This window comes from Dreissena polymorpha, chromosome 13, assembly GCF_020536995.1.
Source record: "Dreissena polymorpha isolate Duluth1 chromosome 13, UMN_Dpol_1.0, whole genome shotgun sequence".
Classification (NCBI taxonomy): Eukaryota; Metazoa; Mollusca; class Bivalvia; order Myida; family Dreissenidae; genus Dreissena; species Dreissena polymorpha.
In genome coordinates this window covers 23,085,816-23,108,192 of record NC_068367.1, presented here as the reverse complement: position 1 = coordinate 23,108,192, position 22,377 = coordinate 23,085,816, and the positions used below count along the sequence as shown (strand labels likewise).

The window sequence follows — 22,377 nt, the reverse complement described above, 5'->3', positions numbered from 1 at the left end:
GAGTAACATATAAAGGTCAATAACCATATTCATATTTTACAAGGTCATACTCAATATACATATAATATGGACAAAAATAATTTCTCAGCTTTATTTTGTAAATGTCGATTGGAGTTCATTCACATGTGAATAGCAGAAAGTTACCTCAAGGCAGTCACTGAGTAAAATTGTATTCATGCACATTGAAGAGCAAACTAAAATATCTGACTAGAATCCTTCCTGTTTGATCTTAATGAAACAACAAAATTTAAGTATACAAAAATCTTTTTCATTTCTGTCTAAATCCATTCCAATGTGTCCTTTCTACGTTTTAAATAGAAACAATATGAGTAAGAGAATAGTTCAGCATTTCAGCAGTTTCCCTTTTAATAGCAACAATTACAAAGTAAAGACTGTTCCTATTTGCCTTAAAATGTTCAAGTATCATCAGTTTATCAGTTACTTCTAAAAGGCTACAATTGGACATAATCTCACTGACACTTCATCTGTTATTCTTAGTATTGACTAACAATTAAGGCCCACAACTTCAGACTTGGGACATTGTACATCCAGGTTGTCTCCCTTGTGTCAACAGTAATAACAAAGGGCAGCAACTGCAGATGATCTCACAGACACTGAACTTCCAAGTTGTCCCCCTTGTGTGGTGCTGGACTGCCACTACTCTTGCAGTAAGCAAAGCCAGTCTTCCACACTTCAGAAATGTCTATCAAATCACTTGCATGATAAAATTTGTGAGAAGTTGATGTCTTGTGAATGTGGTTGTCTTCTGTAACTCCTGGTTTTGTTCGATAGTATCTCAGCAGGACACTGATAGGGTTATTCATTTGAGCAGCTAGGTTGTCTGCAACTTTTAACGTTGGTGTTTCACAGTTTGTGCTTGTTCCAGTCTTCAATGCGTACGTGATGTCCCCAAATATTAAACCGGGAACGGATGGTTTAACAAAGTGAAAGGTGAATGCAAATTGTTCGGGATTTGTGAGGATTGAACATGTTGTTTCCTGGGTAACTTGTTGAGTACTCTTATTGATTATGTAGCATTTTTTTTGTCCATCAACTTGAATATGAAACTGTGTGTGGGTTCCATCATATATTATGTGAACATTTTTGTCAGTCTTAGAGTTTTTCACATCGTTGAGTTTTATCAAGCGTAAGAAGTTCTTGCTGTCAAAAAAACTGTCAGAAGAATTATGTTTTTCATAATCAAAATAGCTGTGGCTGAAATAAATGCTTACATTGGTGAAGTATTTTTCATCATCAAATTCCCCCTCCATAATTCTGTGTGGGATTTTGAAGTTAAGACTTCCATCTGCATTCCTCTCTGATTGCGTGAAAAGAAATATTGTGATTGCGCCACCCAGTGTTAATATCAGTCCCATCATTATAAAGACTCGGTACACAACATGCCGTCGAGATTCCTTGTTCACTTTGGCACATTCCAAATCCTTGCGTGCAGATTTGCTGCAGTATTGCACAAGGGAGACAATTAGGCGTATAATTGCACCCAAAATAATGACAGCGGCTTTAACCAGCTGGAAATAACTGATGGCTTCTTCTCGACATGCAATTATGACAACGCTAATGGCTATCTGTGGAACATCCTCAATCCAGATGGTAATTGCAGAAAGAAGGTCAACATTAACCCATGGATTTCTGCGGAAGATATCCCACCAAAGGTTGCTTATCTCAAATAAAAATGTGAGGGTTCCAAGTACAGAGAATGCAAGCAGCAGATATTTGACAATGTCCTCTGGTGGTCCGTAAACAAGGCCCTCCTTTGCCAACCAAACATCGTGAAACAGCAGCCAATCACTGACAAGGTCTGCTATGTCAAGACTTACAACCAATAGAAAGACAAACAGCTTGAATCCAAATTTGTTGTGGCATTGCTGGCAGAAGGGAATATTGTCCACAATGTGTATTCGTTCTTCTCGAAAGGAGCACCAAACTTTGCGATCCTTGTTGTCATCATTCATTTTACTGTGTACAGTTTAACTCCTGCTATTTTGAAGGTTCATTGAAATCACACAATATCCACACTAAATATCCATTTTGTGCAACACGCTCATGGCATACATGCTTAAATGAACAAATGCTTAATGTTGTAACAAGTGATGTATACATCTATTGTTTCCTCTGTCTCGCCATTTGTACAGACAACCTATTAGATCATTAAACTTTATCTATAGGCACAGAGAACAATAAAATCCATGCATGTGGAACATTATATGAATAGCAAGACTAATTAAGTATAATTATATGCTAATGCAGTATCAAATTGTAGCCAAACACGCCTGAGGGTGTAAATAACACATGACTTTTCCATTTGCCCTCAAAGCAAACCGTTAATGAATTAGTTGATAATTGATTTCTATTGTATTAATGTTAAACTGTCACTTGTGTTTTGTTTGACTTATTTTCTTTATAAACCTGCCTAGCATTTAAAACTTTAAAGATTAGACTGGGTTAGTATAAGTGACACACACAATTAGGTTAGACTGTATCTTAAGCTTTTGGTAATTGTTAATTCTATTAGTTAGCATTTCTTATTCTGACACATTATTTTACTGACATTTCTAAATAGATTTAGGAATGGTGAAAATGGTATGAGCTTGTAACACACTCACAATATTTAACACATTTATTTATATATTTCCAATTTTTTTTTTATTGAAAATGCTCTCTGTGAATAATATATGTATGAAATATGACTAGGTTTTACAAGTTTTCAAAATGTGCAGTCTGAATATTTCAAACACTTAAATAAAATAATATATTTGAAAATTAAATTTATTAATTGTAGCATTTTTTCAACATCTTGGAACACTGTTGTTCTTCTTAAAATGTGTTAAGTATAATTCTGTAAAACCCTAAAGACTAAACAATTACAATTCATGTTCTCTTATCTAGTGAAAAAATCAAGCACTTCAAAAGGTCATATAATCTTAGTACCAATAATGATGGGAGAAATAAATGACATATTATGTTGAAGAAATCTGCTTGACCACAAAAAAAGGAGAACATTCACAGGTCAATAATCATATTTCAGATGTTGCAATGTCATACTCAATATACATAGGATATGGACAAAAATAATTTCCTGCTTAGTAATAGTAAATGTCAATTCTAGTAGATACACATGTGAATAACACAGTTACCTTGCGGTAGTCATTGCATTAAGTCAACGTATCATACTCGTGCACATTGACAAAAGAGGCAATTGTAAATGTCTGATTAAAACCTTCCTATTTAACTTAAATTAAACAACCAAAATAAGTTACAATAAATGTTCACGTCTGTCATAAACCATTCCAATGTGACCTTGCTAAGAACAACAATAAAAGAAAACAGTAAAGCATTTCCCTTTAAAAAGCAATCTTAAGATAGAAAAAATAGTGTTTATACATGTATTTGTCTTACAATATTCAAGCATTATTCTTTTGATCAGTTACTTTAAAAAGGCTATGACTGTAGGCTATCTCACTGACACTTTACCTTATATCCCTTGTGTTGACAGTTTGCAACCTTTGGTGGACTTTAACAAAACTATGTTGAACAAATTCACTTAAACAACCTCTCTGAAAATATTGAAGAATTTTTACCAAACACATTTTGCACATTTTTACCTTAATAACTAGTCTTGATAGGTTTTAACCATGTTTGATTATATATTAAACGGTACTTTAAACAACTTTTCTGAAACTATGATGGGGTTTTAACCAAACAACGTTGAAACATTCCATAGATCCCCCTTTTACAAATTTATTCAAACATTCAATTTCTTTCACCTTCTTGCAACAAAAAGCTAAACAAAACAACTAAAGGTTAACTAAAACAAGAGATGTGTTTGTCAGAAACACAATGCCCCCTATTGCGCTGCTTTGAAGCCATATATATGACCTTTGACCTTGAAGGATGACCATGACCTTTCACTACTCAAAATGTGCAGCTCCATGAGATACACATGCATGCCAAATATCAAGTTGCTATCTTCAATAATGCATAAGTTATTTTGGGACACACACAATGATAAATGAATGACAGACAGGCCAAAAACAATATGCCCCTGATCTTTCGATCCAGGGGCATAAAAGCTTGTCCAAAAGAACTAGCTGGATTTAGAGAATTATGTCCCAGGACTGTCTATCAAATTTCTTTAAATTATTTTATTTTGTTAAAAGCATGGCTGCCAAGATGGCTTTTCATTATCTTTTTTTCAAAAACTTTGAAAATCTCATTCGGCTTTTAGCAACCACTAAAAAATTGGAGATAATTTATAAGAAATGTTAAATGGATAGTTCAATGTCAATGTTCAGCCCCCTTGAGCTTGGAGTGTGCAGTCTGTGTGATGCTTCAACTTTAAGCTTGTTACCATTCTAGAGGCCACTCTACTGTTATGCACAAGAACAATAACACTTAATTTTGAATGTAAACAAATGTATCTCCTTTTGCTGTTTTTGCATGATGTAACTTTAAATCAAACAAAAGCATTCAGTAAGAGATATCAATGCAACAAATTTGCTTGCTGTTATTGGAGGTCAACTAAATTTATGGCCCCTTTTGAAATAGTAGGCATATAGTCGCACTGTACGTCTGATGGCCTATACAAAATTTCATGTCTTAAACATAGCTTTGCAATCTATTGATGTATTTTGAAATAATTGCTCAAATGTCCATCATCATGAGATGCATGAAGCAACCATTTCCCCTATCTCAAAGGTCAGGTTACACTTTCTATATAAAGGTCTAATTTTGCAATATAACCGCTTGAAAATTCCTTTCTGAGCTATAACTCAATGAAATATATCAACAGTTTATTTAAATAACTTTGCACAAATGGAAACAATCATAAGAGGGTGTGTCATGTTTTATAACCATGGCCCTACCTTGAAGCTTGTACTGGCAATCACTTATTCATCATTTAATTTTAAGGCAACTTACCACAAATGATTACTATGAGGAGTGTCACATCTATCATCTTTCTCATAACCTCAAAGGTCAAGGTTATAGTGAGAGGTAAAAAAGCCATAAACAGCTTGTGCTTGATATTAGCGGGGTTTGAGCCAAAAGGGGAATCCATGCCCTATGGACACACATCTTGTTCATTTGGTCAATCCTATTGTTCAGGTACTAAGTTTGTTCCTTCTATCTGGTCAATTCTTCAACAAACGGTGCCTGTAAACTCATCTGAGCGCTATGGCCCTTTTTGTTGAAATTATAATATTGGTGAATTGTCTTAACAAATACAAAAGTATGGCCAATTTGTGAACAGGCCTTTATAGAGTCAGAATTATGTTTGTCTGCTGTGAAAAGAGATTGTCCTTATGATTTTAAAACGACTAAAATTTAATTACAGGCGATCATCTTGTCAAAAATCTTCTGCTAGGTGCTTTAAATTTGCATATGGGATGTCTGAAATGTTCAGAGGTTGCTAAGAAATAGCCAAGATAAACATAATACTGTCCTAAGAAAGATTGTAAAATATTCCTATCAGCAAAAGCCATTTAAATATTTTTAAGGTTTATTTCAAATATGTTTTAAAACAAGGATGTAAGTCTGTCAAATATCACATTTGTATTTTGCAAGAAATAAAAACAGTGCAATTAGTAATGCTCAAAGCATGCACAATTTAACTACTAATATTACAACTTGTAGCACGGAATGGAATATATGCCGATTCTTTTTTCTAAAATATGCAAATAAGACTGGCAAAAATGATGAAAGTTTCTAGCAAAGAAAAGTTTACAAGTATACAATATATGCTACAAAGTTAAGATAAATGTCAATCTACTTAACATCACTTTTAAAGATGCAGTATTTAAAAAGCTACTGTGTACATTCTGTAGTCATACATTTTTCAAGACTGACTCATTTAATTCCAAGGTTAACATTTCTTATGCACAAAAGTTAAATAAATCAAACAAGTTTATTTGGTTCTTAATGCTTCTTACTTTACAATATTTCAAACATATAAGCATTTTAACAGGAAAACTCTTTATTTAATTTGTAGGGTTTAAATATGCAAGTTCAGATTTTTGGCAAAGAATTTTATCGATACTGCCGCCCTAGACATATTGATCATGGAACTGTTTGCTTCAACACACCAATCTTAGGCTACTTCAATTGGTCATGCATAATTTCTCCACACTCTCAAAATGATTGAAAATAATTATTTTTTATATTTTTGCTCGACATTTAAACCGCAATATTTATAACTAAATGTACAGCAAAGCATACATATCAAAATTGAATAGAAATTTGTTTCATAATACAATATTAATAAATTAGTTCACTTTTCCACATTTACATGAATATTCATAAATTAAAGCTTTCTTCAATCATGACAACTGAAATTAAGAAGAAAAGCTCCATTATAGTTTTTGATTACAATACACAGCTAGAATGACATTTAATTTCTTCTTTTAAGGTTAATTTAAAGCTATACATGTATTTGGAAACAAAATACGTTACAAACATTCTAGCAATATTCCACAAATTCATGTCTGCAAAATAATAATATCATTTACCAACAAAGGCCTTGACCATTAATGTGAAATACACATTAATCTCTCAAAAAGTTCGTTAAAGGTTATACCATGGTAACTATGCTAAAAGATCTAATTTTGCACGGCATAACAAAGTAAGCATGTTTATGAACATTTGTGTTGCCTGTCAAACACTTTGAACAGTCCTTGCTATAGAAACAGAGAAGGAAATTAAGAGTTACTGTTGCAAAGATTTACAATTTTTAGGCATTTTCAAAACCAAAGTGCAGCCATATCTGTTTCAGCAAGCTTGCTATGCAACAGAACTGAACTTTCTCTGCCCGTATCACAAGTACATCTGCCACACACCCACGACAACAGGAAATAAATAAACAAGCTCCTAGACGATGGCCGCCATCATTTCTTGGTCTCGAGAAGTCTCTCATTTTCCTCCTTCACAATCTTTACAAGTTTGTGTTTGTATTTGAAGATGTCACCCTCGAATTTGGTGATCTTTTCATTGGCACAGATCCATATCTCATCTGTCACCTGAAAGCACAAACGCCCTATGCAGTCTACTTATGTTCCTCTGCATGGCGCCTTGTATTCAATTTATTATACAGCCTAGGAGATCACAGGGGATGTTTAAGTGACATCATCAAACTTTAAATTTCAAAGAGGCTAGAACCTATAAGCAAATCTAAAAATAAAATTGGGTTTTCTTGCCAAACAGTTCTTGTTTCTTTTCTTAGTCTACATAGAGCGACAGCCAAGGCTAATCTCAAAAGCTGATTGATACCAATTAAAATGATAGCTCATTGTTTACAGATAAACTGAATTTCAATTAATAACAAATAACCAGTCAATCCTACCTGCGAAATGAGTCTGAAGTCGTGGCTGACCAGTATCATGCCTCCCTCAAACTCATTGATGGCGTCTGCCAGTGCATCTATCGTCTCTATGTCCAGGTGGTTGGTAGGCTCATCCAGTAGCAGCAGGTGGGGGCTTTGCCATGACAACCAGGCAAATATCACCCGGCAACGCTGACCGTCCGACAAACTCCTCATGGGCACAATCTGTGCATGTTAAAATTTCATGGGAATTTTTATTTTTTTAAGAATGGATATCATAACATACTCTTAATAATTTGGTTATAAATGTCACGATAAAACATGTTGAACAGTCTTTCTATGAATGAGAATTTTGCAATCAATTGTTTTTTAATATTCTGAATATCATTTACTTGTTTTGATACATCAATATTGTTAATAATTTTTACATAACTTGAGGGAATTAGCTTATCTTAAAATTGCACGGGTTGGCGCTAAAAAAGGTAGTAGAACAGCAGCTGGGATATATTTTAAAAGCCCCCCCCATTCTTTGTTTGCATAATCCCAACAAGCCATTTTATCATCTACACCTTAGGTAACCCAATATTCTGTATTTTTACATAGTAATTTGAAGATAGTAAACAAGGACCCAGATTGTGGCCCACTTGTTCACGGTACATACCTGTTGTTGCCCTGAGAGACCGAAGCGTCCAATAATCTTCCTCATCTCTTCCCGCTCCTTTATCTCTGGGAACTTCATCATCATCCAGTCCAGGGCCGACATTGACATGTCCAGTATCTCGTGTAGATGCTGTAGGAATGGACATGGCATTTGAATTGAATGTACATGTATGTTAATATAAATTTCCCCCCATTTTCAACTGCATTTCAGTCTTAACACAGAGGTCATATGACCTACTAAAACTTGTCCGGGTTTAACTGGTTTAGCAATACAAGTATATATACTTAGGCCAGCTATTGACCACTGCCCTACTTGAATCACAGGTATGGGGTAAAGATTTAGAAATAATTCCATTACCTATACCCACATATGTTATGTAGCTGGGCCAGCCATTGAACCCAAAATCCTTGGATTTTTAGCCCACCATTTTAACTGAGCTAAGCAGTCTTGGTTATAGGGCAGTTAAAGATCACCAGTTTATTGAAATAAAGTCATGCTGACACTATGAGATGTAATTTTGTAGCAAATTTATGTTTTAAGTCTTTTATTGAATGCTTTTCTGAAAATTACCCATATTTTTCTCTGATAACCTGTCAAATGATGTTGTTTTGATGTCATTACGTTATAATGCCAGCAAAATTCCCCAGCTGAAATCTTTCAAATGGTGGACACAGCATTTAATCAAAATAGCATTTGTTGGTTTTTTGGTATCAAATTGCATTCACTTAGGATCTTAGAAAATAGGATAAGTTACCGTATCCAACTAATATCTTCCATGCAACTTAATGCATATGCAAGAAACAGGTGTGTTGATTGGTTTGAATTTGTATTGGGATGTTAACCAATATTCTCATTTACTGTTAGATATCCATATAGTTAAAGGGACGTGTACATAGATTTTCTTATTTTTGAAAAATGTCATTAAAATGATTAATAACAAATCTATTCTGTTTTGAATATTTTTAACTTCTAACAAAAGCAAGAAAAATGGTTGAATAAAAAATATGTTAATTGCCTTGATTCTATCCTGAGTCCTCCTATATCAATCAGCCAATTACAAACGCTTCATTAGTACTACACTTATTTATCAAATGATCAAGGAAAAGCATTAAAAATGCTTTATAATTTTATCAATTTTGATAGACAATTATACATTTATGAAAAAATATTTTTTTTACATTTTTTTAAGTTAGGACTGTTATTATGCTTGTTTAAACAAAATGCATACATTTGTTTTTGAAATCTTTGACAATTATTTTGAAAATCATCATTTTACCAAACTGTGAACAAGTCCCATTAAAAGACTTCAAATACTTGATTGTATATAAATGTTTGCATTGTAATTAATATCATGTTAATAATTGTTGGATTTTTGGAATATCTGCACATGCCGAGCTTAACCTTAATTAACACTGTGTAAGATCACTGTCTACCACTCCAAGTTAAAGATTATGTAAACCAATGGCCAACAAGAGCTTCATGTTTCACAACCAGCTAGTACCTGATGATAGCGGCCAATTTTTAGGTGTGAATGTCTTCTAATCAGACCATCTGTTGGGATCAACTGAAAGAGAAAGTGCATGCATACAAAGTCGTATCAAGGAAACACATAATAGGTATATACCTACAATTACATACGGGCACTTGGCAAACGCTAACTGTAACACAGTGCGTCAAAGTCATGAATTGACAACTAGTTTTATACAAACTCGAGTAAAAGGGCCCTGGTCCCCGAAGCTGCTCATCTTACTCTTGTAATTTGCAAATATTATTAGAATGGCAGTAGCTAGTGACAAATGTTTTTAACTCCACACTACCAAGTTTCAACCTTGGTGAAGGTATCATAGACAGGGCTCCCTCTGGCTCAAAATTTTCTTTAGCCAAATTTACCTTTGTTATGTCTTAATTCTTATCATTTTGGATATGTTACGGGTGATAACGTAGAAAACCTTGCAGCCAAATGGAATTTTGTGAAGCCAAATTTTCTTATTTGTAGCCATTGGCTTATTTGGAAACTGGCACAAAAAGCCCAAATAGACAGGGTAGACAACATTTCTTAGTTTTATGGAGATTCGGAACAAATTTTGTGTTCTAGTTTTTGACCTGACTTGACAAAGTATCTTACCAGCATAGTTATCATTGGAACAAATATTTTGAAAACATTTCATTAAGATTTGCCAATTAATGTGACCCCTAAAGATATAACAAGCTGAGGATATTAACCCTTTCCCAAGGAAAGCAAAGTGAAAAATGGCTATATGCAACCAGTATAACACAAGAACAGCCTGCAAGTAACTCACAGTCTGTTCAGGTTTTATGCTGTTTGCTGCTCATCAGTATCTTAGAGTTGGAATGAAGCCTTTAAAACTTGAATCCATTGAGAAAGGTCTTTAATTTGATTTTCATAGGGACTACAAATGCCTCAAAATGCGTTTTTGAGTGATTCGTATCTGAGTGGTACAGGGTTAAAGATGGAATCGAATCATTCTGGCCTTACCTCTCCGACAATCAGTTTGAGCAGGGTGGACTTTCCCGCCCCATTAGGCCCCACCAACGCCACCCTTGTGTCCAAATCCACTCCAAAATCCAGGTCCTTGTAAATGTAGGCCTGGAACAAACATTACCAGACAGTGACAGAATTGTTTTAATCAATTGTTATAAAATTCGAGGTACAGTAATAGGAACCATAAAGTCTGTAGCATCCAGCACCATGTAGTAGCTGAAACTCTTGATAAAGTAAACTGAGGTGAGGTATGATACTTATACAGACATAACTGTATGTGGTGTCCATCTAATGGACGCTATATTTTTTAGGCATTGTATCTACAGAAATCGCAATCAAATGCTCACATGATGAACATGTTATTGTAAGAAGGAACAAAATGATGAGATTTATAAGAAGAGCACCGCATAACGGGTGACACACTCAGCTACGGGTGCAGTTTTGAATAAATGAAAGCTTGTCAGAATATTTTTTTTTAAGGCCAGTGACCTTGACCATTCCCTAGTGAACAGGTGTGGCGTGTAGAACTTATCAAGGTGCATCTACATATGAAGTTTCAAAGTTGTAGGTGGAAACAATTTGATTTTAGAGCTAATGTTCAAAACCTTACCAAAATGTAAAGGTTTTAGCACGACGCGGACGTCAGACGGCGGAGGACACAACGAGCTGGCTATGACAATACCTCGGGTTTTCTCCGAAAACGCCGAGCTAAAAATAGTGTTTATCTTAAGGAAAATATATAAGCAAGAAGTCAAGTTTTTGGACATGTAAAATTTATAGTTCATTAGGGTTATTAATTAATAAATGTGAATTACAATTTAGGATACATCAATGTCATCATCAATTGCACAACAGGGCACACTTGTACTCTATGGATCAATTTACTTACTTGTAGCCCATATTAAAAGTAGTTCCTCCAAGAAAAATGTATGAATACTCAATCCTGTTTGCTAGCACTTACTGACTGCCCCAATTAAGTATTTGACTCACTGACTGGTCATTGTATCTAAATCTGATTTGAAATATTATACTCACTGACTGGCTATTGTATCTAAAGCTGACACGTAGTATTGTACGTACCGACTGGTCATTGTATCTAAAGCTGACATGAAGTATTATACTCACCGACTGGTCATTGTATCTAAAGCTAACATGCTGGACCATGATGACAGGTGGGGGCAGTGTACCACAGCTTGGAAAGTAAAACGACAGCGTCTGAAATAAAAACAACATATTATCTACAGCTTAAAATAGCAAGTTTTTCTGCAATGAAGTGGGATTTGTACACGTACTGCTGATTTAAATGTGCTGTCCTTTGCCCTCTGTTACTTTTCTTTTTAGCGTGGCATCCCAGTTTTTGCCAGCGACACAACCATTTATCACTGTCAACATATGTGCCAAGTTATTTTTAATGGCAAAATTATGGCTTTGGGAATGTATCTTTGCTGATATGTCCCCAATTATGTTCTGACTGAGAAAAGGTTTTCTATGATGCTAATTCTCACACTCAATGCACAATTTGTGCACAGATGTAATAATTTACATAAAATATTAGACAACCATAATGAAGTTTTACAATTGTTAGCTTTTCCATAACTAATTAATAAACTTGTTGAATTATAATAATTTCAAACTGATTTTTACAATAGCTTCATTTTATTTAAAAACTAATCAAATTCTAATAATTTCCTAAAAATATTTGCGTACAAAACCACCAAAAGTAAGTAGGTTACCTTATCAGCAGTGACCTTCTCGGCCAGACCTCCGTCCACCATCTTCTTCAGTGTTTTCTCCTTGCTTTGAGCTTGTCGAGCCAGCTTAGCACTGCCGTGACCAAACCGAGCTATGTAGTTCTGAAATATACGTTTCACGAAGACCACATAATGAATGTGCGCAAAGTGTTGTCCTCAGAATAGCCTGTGCAGTCTGCACAGTCTAATCAACGCAAACACTTTCCGCTTTTTTGAATATTTTTTAAGTAAGTGTATTCTAAACAAAAATCAAGCTTAAGCAGTTTTGTCCCTGACAAGCCTTTGTGGAGTGCACAGGTTAATCTGGGATGACACTTTACATACAAGCATTAAGTCCTGTTTTCCCAGAAAGAGGGTCATTTCAAGATAAATTACAAGACTTTTTTTGAAAACCCTAAATTACAGAATTTAACATGATTTTTCTAGGCAGAGATCAGCGGAATGAAAATCGCTTCCGAATTTCGAGCATGGTGCCATCATCAATCTGCCCTGAATGGACGGAGAGTTGGCACTTAACCTCGGCCTTTCAGGTCATCATTTCTCTGCTTTCACAAAACTTGATGGACTAGAAAAATTGGGCCATTGCATTAAAGGCATTGAGAATTGTTTAGTTAAGATGCTTATTGTTTTATGGATCATCTTATAACTATTTACTTATTTTCAGAAACTATTTCTGAAATTGTTTAGACATGTAGATGGACACTTAAAGGGAAAACAATCTTTACACATCTAAAGATGTGGTTGATCAAATGAAAATTCATAATCAGCGCACTTATTGTTTTCCTTGGGTTCAGATTGAAAACTATGTTCGAGCCCACCGGACGAAACTGCAACCCTGTCCCCAAAAGGAGGCTGGGGAGTCTCAAGCCCTAGCCTCGCAGTCATCCTCATCATAACCCAGAAAACAAACACAACAAAAACTAACAGTCCTACTTATTTATGGCCGGTGTTATATAAGCGGTTTACTGAGGCAACACACCTTCTTAAAGACATTTAAACAAGAAACCGTCGGGAGACGGGTGATGCTCCCCAAAGGTTTTGTTTGTCACAATATTGCACTATATATTCAGATAAAAGGAATCGCCTTGAGGGCACAGTAGTTGGGGGGACAAGAATTTTTTATATAAAATTTCAAAGGGCCATAACTCTGTGAAAAATCATCCGACCAGAACCCGCTGATAATATGCACATCTCTTGGTAGTGAAGCTTCCCATAAAGTTTCATTGAATTCCAGTCATTAGTTGCTAAGAAATAGCCCGGACAAGAATTGCACTATATGTACAGTTAATGGAAAATTTCAAAGGGCCTTAACTATGTGAAAAATTATCCGACCAGAACCCGCTGATAATATGCACATCTCCTCTTGGTAGTGAAGCTTCCCATAAAGTTTCATTGAATTCCGGTCATTAGTTGCTGAGATATAGCCCGGACAAGAATTGCACTATATGTACAGTTAATGGAAAATTTCAAAGGGCCATAACTCTGTGAAAAATCATCCTACCAAAACCCGCTGATAATATGCACATCTCCTCTTGGTAGTGAAGCTTCCAATAAAGTTTCATTGAATTCCGGTCATTAGTTGCTGAGAAATAGCCCGGACAAGAATTGCACTATATGTACAGTTAATGGAAAATTTCAAAGGGCCATAACTCTGTGAAAAATCATCCGACCAGAACCCGCTGATAATATGCAGATCTCCTCTTGGTAGTGAAGCTTCCCATAAAGTTTCATTGAATTCCGGTCATTAGTTGCTGAGAAATAGCCCGGACAAAAATTGTGCACTGTTGGACACATGGACTCACGCACGGACACACATACGGACAGACGAAGCGGCGACTATATGCTCCCTCCAAAATTTTTGGGGGAGCATAATACACACCATCATAAACTTATTTAAATGATTTATTTATGAAAATCTTTTAAATTCACATTTAACATATTATGCAAAGTAACCAATATTACTTGTGATCAAAATCAATGTGTGTTCCGATCCCTGTGAACTATGACCGCAATCTTTCGTTTAAAAGCCAGATCTCGCTTGATTTTGCGGTGGTGACATGTTAACCTACATTAACTTATGTGCTGGGTTTATCTGCCAGTGATTTGCTGATAACATTAGAGTGTTTATAAACAGAAACACGTGTTTGAGCAGACAGCAATTAAGTATAGTGTTGAATCTGTATTTACATGTTAACTTGATTTGAGTCATCCGCTAGCTATTGGCTGAGAGAAGTTCATAACCTTTCAGGTGGGCGGTGCTTAGCATTTACAGGGAAATTTGATTTTCAAACAGACAACAAAAAACTTTTTTCTGTAAGTCAATAACTATATAGCTTACACAGGGCTCAACATTAACTGTTGTCCTATTGCCCCTGGCAAGTGAAAGTTGGGTCCGGGCAAGTTATTTTATAATCTAGTTGTCCGTCTGGGCAAGTGCAAAAAAGAACAAAGAGCATTTAATTTAGACTTTCATTACACTTTAATTGCAGTAATCATTTTGTTAAATGTTCAAAAATAAAAAAGGTCTTGTGGTGTATCATTTTAATCTTTATTAAGAAATATGAGGTTTACAGTAAATGTGATATTTCATGTTTTGGGCAAGCGGCTTTACGTTCAGGGCAAGTAGATTTTCTAAGTACTTGCCCGGCAAGGCAAGTTGGTTTTTGGTTAATGTTGAGCCCTGCTTACAACCACCAAATTACACATACATATTGTTTGTATACTTAAGTATATGTATGCCAAATTTCATCGGAAAATATTAAATACAAACTTAAATATTTTGAAAATAATCATTTTTGTTTTCTGGTGTTTACACACTAGTGCACAACTGAAAAGAAGACATTTTGTGAGTTTATGGCCCTTTTATACTGCTTCTCTGGTGTTAAAGCTCAATGTCTTTAAATTTGAAATAAGGTCAACAAGGTTACATTGTTCAAGTAACGAAAATTTACCAGGGGATGATCCGCTGTTCAAGATTTTTCACATGGCAAATGACTTAAAACTTACATGTACCAAGCCAGTTGATCTTCCGTACCCATTCAGAAAGTGGTATCACTTTCTCATTTATAACCACTGTTTTTTATCCCATTTCCCTTTAAAATTTGTTTTTCAATAATTTTTCAATCTCCAAGATTTTGTGAGATTCGTTCGTATGTTCAATAATCTTCATTTTCGCTTCAAAAAGGCGCCATTTGCAAACAAATCAGCAATAAAATAAGAAACACATTTTAAAAAACCGATTTTAATTGGAAGATTGGGAATCAACAGCCAATTACATCGCTCGTTTAAAAACATGCTTAGGCAAAATCTACCAGTGTAATATGCAGATTGGTTTTGCTGGCAGCAGATTTTTCGGGCAGCTTATGAAATCACCCGCGATTAGGTCCTACCCCCTCCATTTTTTTATGAATTTACCCAAATCGCAACAATGACCGGACAACCAGATCCGCAGAAATCCGAAGATCTGCAGAGAAAATCACACCACTGGACAAATCAGTAACAAAAGAGGAGTATTAATTGTTATTTTGGAGTGAACCTTTTAGAAAGGGCACTTGTGATCCTACCTTCATGTGAGCTATCTGGTCCTGTTCCCAACGATACTTCTTCATCTGATTCTCCTCCAACTCCCAGCGAGTCTGAATGTAGCTGTCATAGTTACCCTGGAATGCATGAACAAATAGCATTCAGTGTTTATTCAACTTTATAAACCTATTTATTTTTAAAATTCTGTTTTTAGCACTGGAGACCTACATATGCAATGGACAAAAATGACTTGAAAAACTTTTACTGTCACCCAAGGATAATTCCTGTGAAGTTTCTTAAAAATCTGTCAAGAGGTTAACTAGGAGAAATCATTTAAGGAAACATAAGCACGCGCACTACATGCAAGCACTTGTGGACTATGGACATAATGGACATCCTTATATCTTCCAATTAGCCAAAAATATGGTAGATAATAAAAGATAAATCTCTATTTATTCTGGAGTTAAAATAAAGCAAATTTAGAAAATATGATTGTAGCAAAATTGATTCTAAACCTTACAGCTATTTCAGTAACTTTGGCAAAGAAAGTCTAAATTAACAAGATGTGTTTGTGAAACACCAATGTCCCCCTATATGATGTTTGACATTGTAAGATGACCTTGACCTTGTGAAGGATGACCTTGACCTTGACCTTTCACCACTCAAAATGTGCAGCTCCATGAGATACACATGCATGCCAAATATCAAGTTGCTATCTTCAATATTGCAAAAGTATTCATAAAATAAGCGATTTGGGCCACATATATTTGACCTCTGACCTTGAAGGATGACCTTGACCTTTCACCACTCAAAATGAGCAGCTCCATGAGATGCACATGCATGCCAAATATCAAGTTGCTATCTTCAATATTGCAAAAGTATTCATAAAATGAGCGATTTTGGCCACATATAATTGACCTCTGACCTTGAAGGATGACCTTGACCTTGACCTTTTACCACTCAAAATGTGCAGCTCCATGAGATACACATGCATGCCAAATATCAAGTTGCTATCTTCAATATTGCAAAAGTATTCATAAAATGAGCGATTTTGGCCACATATATTTGACCTCTGACCTTGAAGGATGACCTTGACCTTTCACCACTCAAAATGTGCAGCTTCATGAGATACACATGCATGCCAAATATGAAGTTGCTATCTTCAATATAGCAAAAGTTATTGCAAAATGTTAAAGTTGGCGCAAACAGACAGACAGACAGACCAACAGACAGGGCAAAAACAATATGTCCCCCACTACTATAGTGGGGGACATAAAAACTGTGTATTTGATATTCATAGAAGAAATACTATCTATTGTTCTCCATGATAACCTCCCTTAACTACCCCTGTAGAACTTACACCATAGACTTTGAGTAGTTTCTTGTTCATGTGGATGATGTTGGTGCAGACACCATTGAGGAAATCTTGGGAGTGAGAGATTACCACAAGAATCCTCTTGTAGCTGAAATGAACAAACAACACATAATGTCTCTAGAGATTTTTTTAAATAATTTGAAACAATTGCTATATAATATGACACACATTCAGAAACAAGAAACCGTCTGAGACGTGTGATGGTCCCCAAAGTTTTTTTTGTCACAATATTGCACTATATATTTAGATAAAAAGAAACGTCTTGAGGACACAGTAGTTGGGGGGACAAGAATTTTTTTAGAGAAAATTTCAAAGGGCCCTCTGTGAAAAATCATTCGACCTGAACCCGCTGATAAAATGCACATCTCCTCTTGGTAGTGAAGCTTCCCATAAAGTTTCATTGAATTCCAGTCATTAGTTGCTGAGAAATAGCCCAGACAAGAATTGCGCTATATGTACAATGGAAAATTTCAAACGGCCATTACTCTATCAAAAATCATCCGATGAGAACCGGTTGTTAATATGCACATCTCCTCTTGGTAGTGAAGCTTCCCTTAAATTTTCATAGAATTCCAGTCATTAGTTGCTGAGAAATAGCCCGGAGAAGAATTGCACTATATGTACAGTTAATGGAAAATTTCAAATGGCCATAACTCTGTGAAAATTTAAATCATCCGACCAGAACAGGCTGATAATATGCACATCTCCTCTTGGTAGTGAAGCTTCCCATAAAGTTTCATTGAATTCCGGTCATTTATTGCTGAGAAATTGCCCGGACAAAAATTGTGCACGGACGGACAGACGAAGCGGCGACTATATGCTCCCCCAAATTTTTTTTTGGGGGGGGGAGCATAAAAATGCAGTCTAGGCAGAAAGAGTCTTCCCAGATTAGCCTGTGTGGACTGCACATTTTCAGCACATGCATTAAGCCCAGTTTTCCCAGAATGAGGCTTCTATTATGTTTAGATTTTCTGAATGAAAGCAAATAATTGATGGCCTTCTGCGCACTGACTCTACTGACCGTAGAAAGACATCATTGAGTCTAAAATGTCTTCTATTGTGTAGGACATTGTAATATTCATGCAACAGGAATTCTATATTGGGCATAACTTTTTACAAAACAAGAGCGGTCAGAGGACAGTGAGCTAGACTATTCGAGTGCTTGACAGTATAACGTAAGCCATCATGGGGAAATTGTTCAAATTATTCAATAAGGTCAAGGTAATAGTTCAGGAATATTTCCACAATCTATTGAACATTTGTAAATACATAAAACAAACTAATAAGATTTTATTTCAAGTTTGATAGCAATAGCTTGGGTGGGAAGTTACGACGGTTTTTCAAAATTAAGGGAGGGTATAATGTGGGGTGTGGTCATTTATTAGACGATCTTTCAAAAATAAAAAAAGGAAAAAAAAAATATTTTTATTATTTTATTTTTTATTTTATTTATTTTTTTTTTGGGGGGGGGGGGGAGGGGGCAGGGATTCTGGGTTGGGGCATGGGGTATTGTTTGGGTGGAATCCATTGTGGTATTCAGGTAAGTGTTGTTTTGTCAAAGTATTAATAAAATCTGATCATAAATAAAGAAATTATGGCAATGTAACTAAAATTTATTATTTTGACCTTGAGAGTCAAGGCCATTCAAAGGTCAAGGTCAAATTGAACTTGCCAGGTACAGTACCCTCATGATAGTATGAAAATATTTGAAGTTTGAAAGCAATAGCTTTGATACTTTAGAAGTCAAGTGGATCTAAACACAAAATTTAACAAAATATTCAGTTACTAAGACAAAAAAGGGTCACAATTCTTACAAAATGCATGATACAGTTGTCTGCTCTTGTTTATAGATTGGGGTCATGTTGATAAAGAAGTTTGCAAAATATGAAAGCAATATGTCAAGGAACATTGAAAATATTTGAGGTGGTACGCAAACTTTAACATAGATTTATCAATAATATGCATATTCTAAGTGAAAAAAAGGGCCATAAATCTTACAAAATGCTTGATACAGTTGTCTGCTCTTGTTTATAGGTTGGGGTCATGTTGGTGAAGAAGAATGCAAAATATTAAAGCAATATGTCAAGGGATATAGGAAATATTTGGGGTGGTACGCAAACTTAACATTTACACTTTCACGATCACTCTCACCCCGACGCCGAGGTGAGTAGGATAGCTCCACTATATATATTTCATATATAATAGTTGAGCTAAAAAGGATTATGAAAAATGCTCAAACAAAGCGCAGTTTTATAAGGCACTTCCTATTACAAGGAAAATGCATGAAAGTTTAAATGTTGTACATTAAAAGGAGTATGTGTATTTTTCCTGACAAGTTTGTTTTTATGGACAAACATAAATGCATTGTGATTCAAATATATTAAAATCTCTCTTTTGAGCATAAACTATGATATGCATGATTATAATCACAAAGTGCAATTCCAATTTAGCATTTAACTAACATCTCATATCTGCTATGATAGGCGTTCTGGGAAAACTGGACTTAAAACATCTGCATTTAGTGTCCTCCCAAAATCTGAGATAATACTTTCCTATAATGGATTTTTGTTAAGAAGAGACTGCCCTTAAAGAAAGAATTCCATAAAAGCGGACAGAGTCATCCCTGGGACAACACTTAATGCGCATGTATCGTGCCCAGTTTTTCTAGAACGAGGCTAGTGTACATACGTCTTGAGCTCATCTTCCAGCCACACGCAGGCGTTCAGGTCAAGGTGGTTGGTAGGCTCGTCCAGCAGTAGCAGGGCAGGCTTGATAAACAGCGCCCTGGCCAACGCGATCCTCATGCGCCAGCCTCCCGAGAAGTGTTTCACGGCCGTACCCTGCATCTTGCGTGTGAAGCCGAGACCGTTGAGTATGTAGGCCGCTCGTCGCTCTGCCTGCACTGAGTCCATCTCCTCTAGACGCTCGTATACGTCCATGAGGCGGTCATGAGATTCTGCACAGATATATGTATACAGATATATGTATATGGATCAACTTAATACTGTTGGGCTCCATGTGATTGAAACAATTTCTCGATCCAACTTGGCATATCAATATCAAAATCAAGCTTGTTTAAGTTTAAAAGCAAGATGTGCATTGAATCCTGCAGGTCTCCATGTGATTGAAACAATTTCTTGATCCAAATTGACATATAATATCAAAATTAAGTTTGTTTAAGTATAAAAGCAAGATCTACATTAAATCCTGCAGGTCTGCATGTGATTCAAATTTACACGAGCTCTGGGAAAATGGGGCTTAATGCATGTGCATCAGGGATGACACTTTCTGCCTTTACTGGATTTTTCTAAGAAAAAACTTCATTTAAGTGAAAAAAAAGCAGAAAGTGTCGTCCCTGATTAGCCTGTGCACACTGCACAGGCTAAGCTAATCAGGGACAACTCTACTCACCTGCAGTCAGGGACAACTCTACTCACATGCAGTCAGGGACAACTCTACTCACATGCAGTCAGGGACAACTCTTTACTCACATGCAGTCAGGGACAACTCTTTACTCCCATGCAGTCAGGGACAACTCTTTACTCACATGCAGTCAGGGACAACTCTTTACTCCCATGCAGTCAGGGACAACTCTTTACTCCCATGCAGTCAGGGACAACTCTTTACTCACATGCAGTCAGGGACAACTCTTTACTCACATGCAGTCAGGGACAACTCTTTACTCACATGCAGTCAGGGACAACTCTTTACTCCCATGCAGTCAGGGACAACTCTTTACTCACATGCAGTCAGGGACAACTCTTTACTCACATGCAGTCAGGGACAACTCTTTACTCCCATGCAGTCAGGGACAACTCTTTACTCACATGCTGTCAGGGACAACTCTTTACTCACATGCAGTCAGGGACAACTCTTTACTAACATGCAGTCAGGGACAACTCTTTACTCACATGCAATCAGGGACAACTCTTTACTCACATGCAGTCAGGGACAACTCTACTCACATGCAGTCAGGGACAACTCTTACTCCCATGCAATCAGGGACAACTCTTTACTCACATGCAGTCAGGGACAACTCTTTACTCACATGCAGTCAGGGACAACTCTTTACTCACATGCAGTCAGGGACAACTCTTTACTCACATGCAGTCAGGGACAACTCTTTACTCACATGCAGTCAGGGACAACTCTTTACTCACATGCAGTCAGGGACAACTCTTTACTAACATGCAGTCAGGGACAACTCTTTACTCACATGCAATCAGGGACAACTCTTTACTCACATGCAGTCAGGGACAACTCTTTACTCACATGCAGTCAGGGACAACTCTACTCACATGCAGTCAGGGACAACTCTTTACTCCCATGCAATCAGGGACAACTCTTTACTCACATGCAGTCAGGGACAACTCTTTACTCACATGCAGTCAGGGACAACTCTTTACTCACATGCAGTCAGGGACAACTCTTTACTCACATGCAGTCAGGGACAACTCTTTACTCACATGCAGTCAGGGACAACTCTTTACTCACATGCAGTCAGGGACAACTCTTTACTCACATGCAGTCAGGGACAACTCTTTACTCATATGCAGTCAGTGACAACTCTTTACTCACATGCAGTCATGGACAACTCTTTACTCACATGCAGCCAGGGACAACTCTTTACTCACATGCAGTCAGGGACAACTCTACTCACATGCAGTCAGGGACAACTCTTTACTCACATGCAGTCATGGACAACTCTTTACTCACATGCAGTCAGGGACAACTCTTTACTCACATGCTGTCAGGGACAACTCTTTACTCCCATGCAGTCAGGGACAACTCTTTACTCACATGCACAGGGACAACTCTTTACTCACATGCAGTCAGGGACAACTCTTTACTCACATGCAGTCAGGGACAACTCTTGACTCACATGCAGTCAGGGACAACTCTTTACTAACATGCAGTCAGGGACAACTCTTTACTCCCATGCAGTCAGGGACAACTCTTTACTCACATGCAGTCAGGGACAACTCTTTACTCCCATGCAGTCAGGGACAACTCTTTACTCACATGCAGTCAGGGACAACTCTTTACTAACATGCAGTCAGGGACAACTCTTTAATCCCATCAAGTCAGGGACAACTCTTTACTCACATGCAGTCAGGGACAACTCTTTACTCACATGCAGTCAGGGACAACTCTTTACTCACATGCAGTCAGGGACAACTCTTTACTCACATGCAGTCAGGGACAACTCTTTACTCACATGCAGTCAGGGAC

General features: G+C 36.5%; 2 protein-coding genes across 3 annotated transcripts in view; both read right to left on the bottom strand.

Moving 5' to 3' along the window:
* Nucleotides 1-89: 89 nt before the first annotated feature.
* LOC127855117 (uncharacterized) lies at nucleotides 90-2,681 on the bottom strand. The gene has a single exon (XM_052390496.1). It carries the CDS (start codon nucleotides 1,971-1,973, stop codon nucleotides 606-608), a length of 1,368 nt encoding a protein of 455 aa, XP_052246456.1. The 5' UTR covers nucleotides 1,974-2,681; the 3' UTR covers nucleotides 90-605.
* A 2,819-nt stretch (nucleotides 2,682-5,500) lies between these two features.
* The window catches only part of LOC127855112 (ATP-binding cassette sub-family F member 2-like), a 29,555-nt gene continuing 12,678 nt past the window's right edge, over nucleotides 5,501-22,377 (bottom strand). For both annotated transcript variants that reach the window (XM_052390484.1, XM_052390483.1), the window contains exons 5-14: nucleotides 19,834-20,101; nucleotides 17,131-17,233; nucleotides 15,812-15,907; nucleotides 12,231-12,350; nucleotides 11,623-11,712; nucleotides 10,492-10,602; nucleotides 9,496-9,558; nucleotides 7,995-8,123; nucleotides 7,355-7,558; nucleotides 5,501-7,031 (exon numbers count right to left, since the gene is read on the bottom strand). In XM_052390484.1, the coding sequence (XP_052246444.1) occupies nucleotides 6,900-7,031; nucleotides 7,355-7,558; nucleotides 7,995-8,123; nucleotides 9,496-9,558; nucleotides 10,492-10,602; nucleotides 11,623-11,712; nucleotides 12,231-12,350; nucleotides 15,812-15,907; nucleotides 17,131-17,233; nucleotides 19,834-20,101 (1,316 nt within the window). In that variant the 3' untranslated portion in view covers nucleotides 5,501-6,899. The remainder of the gene's footprint in view (nucleotides 7,032-7,354; nucleotides 7,559-7,994; nucleotides 8,124-9,495; nucleotides 9,559-10,491; nucleotides 10,603-11,622; nucleotides 11,713-12,230; nucleotides 12,351-15,811; nucleotides 15,908-17,130; nucleotides 17,234-19,833; nucleotides 20,102-22,377) is intronic.